The 10,382-nt window shown below is 37.9% G+C and overlaps 1 protein-coding gene across 3 annotated transcripts; it reads left to right on the forward strand.

Moving 5' to 3' along the window:
- The first annotated feature begins 239 nt into the window (after positions 1-239).
- On the forward strand, positions 240-3,351 carry LOC147523589 (alpha-mannosidase I MNS5-like). Of its 3 annotated transcripts, XM_086599139.1 has the most exons (5): positions 240-590; positions 736-915; positions 2,547-2,595; positions 2,682-2,861; positions 3,084-3,351. In XM_086599139.1, the coding sequence occupies exons 3-5, from the start codon at positions 2,556-2,558 to the stop codon at positions 3,287-3,289; spliced, it is 426 nt and encodes a 141-aa protein (XP_086455265.1). In that variant the 5' UTR covers positions 240-590; positions 736-915; positions 2,547-2,555; the 3' UTR covers positions 3,290-3,351. The 3 variants fall into 3 exon arrangements, with proteins under 3 accessions (XP_086455265.1, XP_086455268.1, XP_086455262.1); XM_086599142.1 differs by lacking the exons at positions 240-590; positions 736-915 and adding an exon at positions 956-2,420 and having other exon boundaries at positions 3,136-3,351; XM_086599136.1 differs by lacking the exons at positions 240-590; positions 736-915 and adding an exon at positions 966-2,420.
- Positions 3,352-10,382: the final 7,031 nt, after the last annotated feature.

A 10,382-nucleotide genomic window follows, 5' to 3' on the forward strand; every position in this document is an offset into this window, starting at 1 on the left:
TCGTCGGCAATGCACTGTTTCAGATATTAAAAAAATAATTTGGTGTGATAAATCATTTATAGCACTATTTCCGACGAAACAAACGTCGCCAATACCCCATTTTAACATTTGAACCCAACAAACTAGTAGCGACGACTTAAACGTGCCAAAAGGTATGTTTTTGGAACGAAATAAAAACGTCGGTAAAAACCCTGTTTCTTGTAGTGTGGGTCACAAGTTTTCATGCCTTGGGTTTTATCATTCTTTTCTTATAGCTGTGGTTAGAAGTACTATGTGTGCTGTGCTTTCATGATACTGCTTGCCAAATTTACCTTATAGAATTACGTAGTCAAAGTTGTACTTGAAAGCTGTGGTTTGCATCTTTCAGGTTTTTTGTTTATTTTCAAATTGAGGACGTAAAATTTGGATGAGATAGAATGGGTATGAACCGCGTATAGCATAGTGTGTTGGCGGAAGCACTGAATGTCATTCACACAGTCAACTATCTTCAATTTTGACTGTTTTCTTTTTCAGTCTTGTTATCTTGGGCAACACCACAGAATTCTGGAAATCTGTCTTTTGATGTTGATGCAAGGATATATCTGTTTGAGGTATTGGATAAAATTCTTCTACTTAACCTTCCTAAAAGTTAAGTGAGATTAGAATTATATGAGTATTATCTTGCCAAAAAGAGGAAAAGACAAAAAAATAACCTGTGATGTAATGGTGTTATTTTCTTTTCGGTCAATTTTGTAGTGCAACATAAGGGTTCTTGGAGGGCTTGTTTCAGCTCATATTCTTGCAACTGATTCTAGAAATAGGTTAGCTCCAGGAGCATACGATAACCAATTACTAAATTTGGCGGAAGATCTAGGGCAACGATTCTTGCATGCATTTGATACCCCCACTGGATTGCCTTATGCGTGGAATCTAAAGGTACCATCCAAAAACATGCTTCATAGCGGTCATTTTACCTTTTAAGTTTTAAGAGACATCATCTTTTTAAGGTACCTGCGGTAATCTTGACAGAATGTGCCAGTGCCTCTGCTCTACCTTCAGTGTGCATGAACTTGGTGGCTCTCTCTTTTTTTTTTAGCAAAAATTGTTTTGAAAGTTTGCTTTCATGCTTGTAAATCTTATTCTAAATGGGGTTACTAATATAAACATTTACAATTATACCTGATAAACTGTATTTCTAGTTTTCTATCGAGGTGAAGGTTTCTGATATAAGTGGATTCCAGCAGTGAAAATGGAGATGCACATCGTTTTGGTAATTAAGCTTAGGGGTAAACTAAGTTGGAAGTTAGAAATTAAAAGAATATGGGGTAACTTTCTTTATAGAATGACACTATCATTGACTAGCTGAAGTACTGGAGATAATATTGAGATCATTGGTGAAAAGATTAGAAATGATTGAAATAAGGGAACCATAGGCGTATCTTTATTAAGGATACATGGGCAACCAGCTGATGTGTTATGGGTAGGTATTACAAAGACTAGGTGAGGAGGAGGATACAGATGCTAGATAGACTGGTAGACTTAAATTACTGACATCAGATGTTAATAATCCAAGTGTAAGGAAGTAGTTGTTGTAAGGAAGTAGTGCTGATGGGTATAATTACTTCACCGCTGCTAATAATCCAAGTATTTTTCCGAGTAGGGTAGCGACAAATTGATGAAATGAGAAGGTCCTTGGTGGCAAATAAGAAAATTCGATCCAACTATCTCCATTCCCGTACCTTTGCAAGAATATGGATAGGGATAGTCTAACCACTTTCATCTAAGATCTCATGGACCGCCAACATGTTCCTGTAGTCGTTATTTGACCATTTGGAAAGAAAAGAATGGAAGTCTTCAACATTGTGGAAAACGAGTTGCAACTTACGTTTGTTTGGGGTGAAGATACTTTATTTTATTGGGTAGTTGAAGTACTTTCTTCCAAAACTTTAGGTTTCATGATTCTGTATTCCGCTGGGACTTACCGTTTCTCTCTTGCCCACTTAGGATTAGCGCCATGGATTTTAGCTGCTCGCTAAGTGGTCAAGCTCTTTCACCTAGAGTTCCCTTGCTCTAACCTAATAGTATTCAACCCACATCTTGGCTAGCCATAGCATCGGTTCTGGAAAGTGGAACGACGAATTGCATATTTGAATGGTGATAGGGAGTAGGCTTTTTGAAGCACATCTCGTCACTTATTGCTTCGTGTTTTGCATAAGTTTCAATTTACCCGTTAAAAGAAAAAGAAAAAGATGTTCTCCATGCCATAATGCTTAAGTATTTGAATAATATCTGCTCATGCAATTGAAGCACTAACATCTGAGGTCACACAACGAGTTTACTTTCAAAAAGCCGTGGAGCTGATAATCCGTTAGATGACAACCTCGCTTGTTATTTTTAAAAGAGGATGCATCTTGGATAATCTATATTTTCTGGGCTATAATGTTAGTGATTATATTTTATGAAGATAAGTTAGTTATTTTAAATTTCAGAAAACTGTTAATGTTTCCTGCTGGTTGGTTATAATAAGATTTTATGATCACGTCAATGAAAAATTCTTTGATGGGCAGTATGGAGTGATGAAGGACGAAACTACAGAAACAAGCACATCAGGGTGTGGTGAGTGGCTTAGCAATTGCAGTCTAAGTTAAAGTAAATCAAACTGCAAGTCCTGCATTTTATGTAATACTTTTTTCTCGACTCAGGTTCCCTCATCCTTGAAATGGGAGCACTTTCTCGGTTAACTGGTGACTCCAGGTATGAAGCCGCAGCTTTGCGTGCTCTTCGTAAATTATGGAGCATGAGAAGTCCTTTAAATCTCGTTGGCACTACGCTGGATGTGGTCACGGGCGAATGGATAGAGTACTCATCGGGCATTGGGGCAGGTGCAATTTCTTGTGCTTTCAGTTTCATGTCATAGCGTCCCTCACTAGTAAATCTTTTGGTTTTGTTTTTTTTATTTTTCTTTTAGAGTAATTGGTTGAGTATTTCCATTTGGCCGGGTTATTGCATTGTTCGCCAGTGATATGTGTGGTTGAACTTGGTCATTGCCACCCGCAAGCAATGTCTGTTACTTCTGATTTTCTGTTATTTGCCACCTCTTGTAGGAGTTGACTCATTCTACGAATATCTAATGAAAGCCTACATTCTTTTTGGAAGGGAGGAGTTCTGGGATATGTTCCATCCTGCTTATATTGCTGTTCAAAAATACTTTCGACATGGCCCGTGGTACAGAACTGTGCATTTCTGTTCTTATTTTGATGATTGGGTCATGGTTTTTCTAGTTATTCACTTTATGTGCAAACCTTCTTAAAGAACCGATCTGTACACACGACCTTAATTATGCTCAAGAATAAAGCTTTTTTTTTTATTTTTCATAGTGTTCTCTTCCCTTTTAATTTTGTACAATATAGGATTTAGTAAACTGCCAAAGAAAAAGAAAGCCCTACCCTCCTAACAAGAATCGTATGTGGGTTAATGGAAATGTCAACCAAATGCAAAGGAATGACAACTAGCTCTTAGGTTGTTACCTATCAAAATCTTCTTTATTTTTACTATATGGTTCTTAAGTTATACTGATGCCATTGGGATCATGTTGGACTAAAGTCACATTGACACGGGTACGTGTGCCGATGTTGACATGAATACGGAGTGTCCGACACGGTGACCTATGTGTTGAAAGACATGGGGACACAGCTAATAGAAAAGAAAACTATTACTATTCTTTAGTTACATTACTAATTCTTGGGCTCAAGACCTTACAAAGCATGTCCTTACAAATAAATTACTATGAAAGTGGCTTATCATGGAGTTGTAACTATGTTAATATGTTATGTTCTTAGTCTTTTAGGTTTTAAAAGAAAACCTTAGTTTGAAATTGTATGCACAATGTGTCCGTGCGTCTGACACGAGTGTCTTTGTGTTTAAAACCTTAGTTTGAAATTGTATGCACAATGCCACAATGTGTCTGGACACGAGTGTCTTTGTATCCATGTGTCGGACACAGATTCTCTTAAGAATATGAAGTGTCCATGTTACTTTGTTATTGAGAGAACTATTTTTCGTTCAAAAGATACAAAATTATTGTTGACTAAATGATTCTATTGAAAGAAACACTAATCCTAGGATTTTAGTCAGGGTTACTAGTTGAACACTTGAACCATCCTCCAACTATTTACATCATTTACGTTTCATCTTTGTACATCACCCAAAAACATCTGGCTTAATATGATGCCACCTAGTGAGAGTATGTTAGGTGGATTGACTGAAAACCTGACTGGCACTGTAGCCAGATCACTGGGTGCACTAGTGCCAGAGGAGACAAATACCAGCAGGAGAGACCTGCCTGTGAGAACATGCTTGTATGGCAGGTCTATCAGTTCACTATTTTGTTTGTAGGCAGCCGATGCCCCATGGTATATGTGTCTACCAGGGGCAACAACGACCATGAAGGTCTATAAAACAGCCCCTAAATTGGGCCAACTATAAGGTCATTCTATCACCTGCACATTCAATCTCAGCCATCCACAGAAGCACTAATCCAAACATAGCTTCAGAGCTACTAATCTTTGGCATTTTGTCTTTTTGCAAAAAATGTTTCGTCTCCCTGCAGTTTGTCTGCATCTACATGTTTACTAGTCAGTGTCTCTCTGTTTCGAACTTGGTTCTTAATGGAAAAATCAGTGAATGAATTGCTTTTTTATTTGCGACAATGTGTACTATCTTATACATAGAGGTTATTTGTTGTTAAGCACAAGAGAAGTTTCTGTTTCTACATGACTTACTCTGATTCAGCTTTTTAAGATAATGAAAAAGGCTGTGTTATGTAAATGTTGGGATATGGCATATGATTGATCCACGTTGTTGTGTTCATGGCTCATTTTTGCCGATCCTTGGTGTTGTTGGTCATTTTTCTTTGTTATTTGATTTAGATTTAAGGACCTTATTGCGGAACTGAGAAACCTATTATCAATGACTTCAAACAAACCGGCCTCTTCCACTTGTTCTGTAATGTAAAAGAAGATTACATCATAAATTATCTTTCGGAAAGCAGATTAAAAAGCTACAGGAAGTAATAATAAATTAAGTCATAATTATCAAGTAGGCTATGCTAGCAGGATCAATGCATTGAAAAAAGAAATATATAGTAAAAAAAAAAAATCTGTCAAATTTGGAAGGCGGGGGGATTACATTCGTAATGCTTGTGAGATAGGTGCTGGGGCATGCTTATGAAACTGTTTTGTTCACAAGTCACTATAACTTATTGTGAGCAACTCACACAAACACAATCCACACTTCTTTGATGGATGATAGCCTAGGAAGACCATAATATGAACCCTATTATTGGTCAATTAAATCTCGGAGCATCTTTGTCCTCTTTCTGTCTATTGTATGGGGCATGCTTATGAAACTGTTTTGTTCACAAGTCACTATAACTTATTGTGAGCAACTCACACAAACACAATCCACACTTCTTTGATGGATGATAGCCTAGGAAGTCCATAATATGAACCCTCTTATTGGTCAGTTAAATTTCGGAGCATCTTTGTCCTCTTTCTGTCTATTGTTGGAATTACCCCCTGTGCACCCTTGCCATAAGAAAAATCTCACCTTATAAGGAATTTTGAGGGACCAAATTCTCTTATAGAAAGAAGAGAAAGCGTCTCCTTCTGGATGGAGATATTGCATTACTGCACTCGAGTCTTGACACTTTGACAGTGTAGTCCTCGTACTTATCGATCAGGAGCCCGAAATCTGGAGTCGTAGCTATGCTCAAGACTAAGTGGAATAGAGAGAATTCTGTCAGCATAATCTTGGGCCAATGATCAAGCACTAAATTTTGTTTCAACTTCTACTGTCATGATCAATCAAATCAGCAACTCTATTAAGGGAGCTTTCGGCTGTTATTAATGTGACACACCATACTCCTGCTTTTTTTAGCACCAGGGAGGGTCCCATTTTAAGCAATCTTCTATCCCCCACCAACAAACTCTACCACGCCAAACAACACACAATAAATAGTACACAGTACACCACGTCACACCCTTTTCACAGTACACCACGTCACAACCTTTTCACTTTGGTATTTGTGGCCTTTTCACAGTACACCACGTCACAACCTTTTCACTTTGGTACTTGTGCTGTGTGATGTCTTCTTCTTCCTCCTGCCCTCCACATGGAATCCATACGGTTTGACAATAGTGGGCCTAGTTAGTTTGTAATCGACGTGGAGTTTCCAAACAAGAAAGTAAACACTTGGACCTTCAGCAGGCTTAGCTTATTCTTTTTTCACGTTAACCTACCTTGACAGTTATCAGCCATTAGTTATCAGTGGTAAACTAGTAAAGTATTACCTTACTCCTTAATGTCTTCTCCAGTAGACTTTTTAGTCATTAGATTACACATTGCAAATTATTAAGGGATTAAAATTTCCACGCCACTTTTTCTCACTTCCAAACAATATTATGATTTGTAACTAAAATATCGTTTTTTAGATAATAAAAATATTAAGAATATAGAAATAGTGTGTGGAAAGAATAAATATATTTTGGTCATATAACATTGCTTGGAAGCGTGAAAAATTGTAATCCCATTATTAAAGGTACTTATATGTTAAAACTTCAATTTTTGTTAATAAAATCTCTTTAATCAACAAAATACCAAGTAAAATAAGAAATGCTTAGAAACAAACTCAACACAGAATGACAACTTGAATTATTTAGCAACGATTTTCAGTTTGCACTCGAACAAAGACTTTGAAACAAGTTTATAGCAAAAGAGAGGGAGATGTGTCTAAGCATTTTCTACTACCACAGTGACTTCACCCTTTTCCAGCAGATCATAGAACTCTTTCCCCCTCCTTTTTTTTTTTTTTTTTTTGCTAACCGGGTGTTTACGCGACCTCGACTAATCTTGGGGCCTTGGTTGGAACTTTGACCGAGTACTGCTTCACCAGTGACATTGAGGGGAATTGAACTAGCAACTATTGGAGAGTGTAAAGGAGCGTTTTAGTTTCTTTTACATACAAGGGAGGAAGAAGAATGGAGTTGGAGTTGGATTTGGGAAAGGGTTTAGACCGAGTTCATTGTTGAGTGAACTGCCTGCGTATCTTCTCTTGATTATGGGGGGAAAGAAGAATCATGTCTCACGTAGTTTATGTAGGTGGTATTTATAGACATTGGGAGATGTAGATCCACGAGACACGTGCACTGACATGCACATATGTAGAGTGGAGATTGAGAATGAGTGTTAGGTTGGTTTTAGTAGGAATTGTGTGATGATTGGGAGTGGGTGCAGTAGTTCATATATCACGGTGATTGGAAGTACATGTATGGCTCTAGTGATGATTGCATCTGGATAAGGGATGATGTCATCACTCAAAGCGTTCTGCTTGAGGCCGTCTATTCGACTGGAGGTATTCCGGAGCGAGCTGAAGTGTACCACCTACATGAAGCGAGCTGCTTACGAATCGATCTTGGAGGTCAATGATATGAGTTCGTTACGATCTCTGCTTATGCTCAATGCGTGATTAATATTCCTCAATGATAATATTAGTCCCTTACAGATAGCAAATCCAAGGCCGGACCAGTTCGCAAGGTCAACTCTTTCCTTCTCCTCTGGATCTGGATGTCCCAGTGGTACATCTTCCGTAATCCTCCTGCTATGGGGCCGAGTGTTATCCTGACCTTTGTACGTTGCGTGACTTGCAACCTTCCGAGCTGCAGCCATGTTCTTTTCTTCTTACCTGTTCAAAGGAAATAATATTGTATTATTATCCTCATTGTATATTATGTTGAACTTCTTAATGAGTAAAAACTTAATGAACAAAAAACTATAATTGCAGGGCGGATCGAAATTTGAAACATAAATTTGTGGATATGATGGAATATAACTTTAAGATGCTAGAACTCAACATAATAAAAATACAGAGTCATCAAAAACTGCATCAAGCAGGTAACATAGGGTATAGTATTACACTGAATAACTTTTAAATCCACAGAAAATGTTCACAACTACGGTGTTTCATTTCTATCGGATACTAGTCTATCTTGTATAATCGTGTAACTTCATTCTATCGATGCTTGGTACATTTCTTCTTAAAAGTCATCCAAGCAAGTTTATCACATTTTCCACCCTGCAGTTAATTTCACAAACTGTACTAAGGCTATGTTTGATAGGAGCTGTGGCAAATGCAAATTTTGTCACCATTTGCCACTGACAAATTTACTATGTGACAATTGCAAATATCTTGTGGCAAATTTAAATTGCCACTGTTTGATGATATTGTAGTAAATATCATTTGTCCTGATTTGCAACAATTTGTTGCTGTTTGATTGTCCAAATTTGCCACGGTAAATATTTCATTTCTTCATTTTTTGTGTTTTTAAAATATTTAAGATGTGTTTGTTTACTGGCAAACCTGAGAAAATTTGAGATTTGTCAGTGTTTTCTCACTAATTAATGTATTTTAAGGAGCTTAACAAAAGTTTTGTTTGTTTGGAATCCGAAACAAGCATATATGGAAACAAGTGACTTCCCAAAATTGGGGCGGGGTTCCTCCGTTGTTTCCGAAATACATTTTACTTAAGAGCACCGGCGGTTGTAAAAAAGAGTTGGTCATTTAACTAGGCACTGAAAGTATTGTCCACATTCACTAGAGAACACAAACATCCTCCTTTTTCTCGACCTCACTCAATCTTTGGATTGCTTCTAAAAAAATAAATTGTGAAGAAATTAATTTTCAAATAAGTAAGGAGATGGACTCAGACAATGCAGGTTTTCCAATTCAAATTTCAACATAATAGCCTCATCTGTACAATAACTTACGACTTCATTGTGAATAGATAAACATGATTCACATGTCAATGTCTGATACATGGCTTATTCTCCATCTTGGCACAGAACAATAAACCATCACTGGTCAAATTATTTGCCAATCTACAAGTTGGATTTTCTTGGCTCAGGCGATTCTTTAAATTAAGCAGGAATAGTTTCCCCTTTGAGTTTGTCATTAAAGAGGAGCGACAAAGATTTGATAAATCGTCATGGTTAGCCAGATTTTATCTCAAGACTTTTAGGCAACGCCATGAAGATGCTCCATGCGAAGTCCGGCGAATCCCTAGAAAACCGAGCTTTCCATCCGAATCCGACTGTCTTATCCAATCGTTGTGAACTTCCAGCAGAGGAACTGAAAGCCCAAGTTCCTGGGGAAAAAAGATGGGCATTGAATGTAAATCCCACAGGGCATCACAGGATTCACAAAAGGTTCTTAGAATCAGGATACACTAGTTAAATAAAAGAACCCTACCATGCGAAACAAGCAATAACAACTTCGGGCTACGCAAACACATACACGTATAAAACATACAAGAGATGCCTTTAGTTGTGTCTTACAGGAAATAATTAAGTAAATCAGAAAAACTGACATTAATGCAAGTTATAGGTTGATGTCATGTATGAAATTATGTATAAGACCTACCATTTGACAATGTAATGCATTATGTTTGCGAACTACTAATGCTCTTAATTTCTTAAATGAACAATATATACTGACCATAAATAAACTGATGTACTCAAGCAATAGAATGGACACTAGCTGATTCCAACAAACAAAACTTACCGATGCAAGTTCCTCGATAAAAATTGGCTGTTTCCTTCATTCTCAAAGAGCTCATATGCACCATGTGCATGCTTGCTCCCAACTCTCCATTGCCTCTATCGATGCACACTTATAGAAGCAAAGACGTAACTCTTCAAATCTAGCTTTCTATCTTGAAGAGAAGTCATCCGTAAAATGAAAATTTGCATTCAGCTACTCATTTCTTTGGGCTCTACAAAGGTGACATTTCCATAAGCCAAAAGGATAGACAAAGCGACCATTACAATCGATTCCACTCAACGTAATCAAGAACCCTTGAATCCTTCATGGCATCGAGCTAGCGATCTTAGTTGAGGCCTGCGAACCCAAAGATATTAGAATAGGAAACAGGGAAATGAAGTAGTCAAGCAAATTAATATAAGGTTCAAAATATGACTAACGACTAACCAACTTAAACTTCTTCGGGGCTATCTTGCACTTTCGGTTTATCTTTGGAGCCGAGGAAAGAAGTCGATATACCCTCCGGGTACTTGCAAGAAATCTGATCAGCCGTAGCGGCAGCCAGCCAAACACACTGGAACCATCATCACCAAAGTAGCGGCAGCAACAACAACAATCCACCGCACCGGTCACACCATACACACCACCCACCAACGCCTACCAGTCACACCATCGCACACCACCACACACACACTAGTCATTACACCACACCCACCACCACCAAAGACGCACTCACCACATTACCACCACACACTCACACACACAACACCATAAATTCACACTCACCACACCACCACCACACAGCGAA

This window comes from Coptis chinensis, chromosome 1 (assembly GCF_015680905.1).
Source record: "Coptis chinensis isolate HL-2020 chromosome 1, ASM1568090v1, whole genome shotgun sequence".
Lineage (NCBI taxonomy): Eukaryota > Viridiplantae > Streptophyta > Magnoliopsida > Ranunculales > Ranunculaceae > Coptis > Coptis chinensis.

What these genes read in the sequence shown, in the direction of transcription:
- LOC147523589 (XM_086599136.1), top strand. Translation starts at nt 2,352, where the DNA reads ATGACAACCTCGCTTGTTATTTTTAAAAGAGGATGCATCTTGGATAAT. An exon ending in TATATTTTCTGGGCTATAAT is followed by an intron (nt 2,421 to 2,546) that starts GTTAGTGATTAT and finishes TTTGATGGGCAG; the next exon opens with TATGGAGTGATGAAGGACGA. An exon ending in CTCATCGGGCATTGGGGCAG is followed by an intron (nt 2,862 to 3,083) that starts GTGCAATTTCTT and finishes CACCTCTTGTAG; the next exon opens with GAGTTGACTCATTCTACGAA.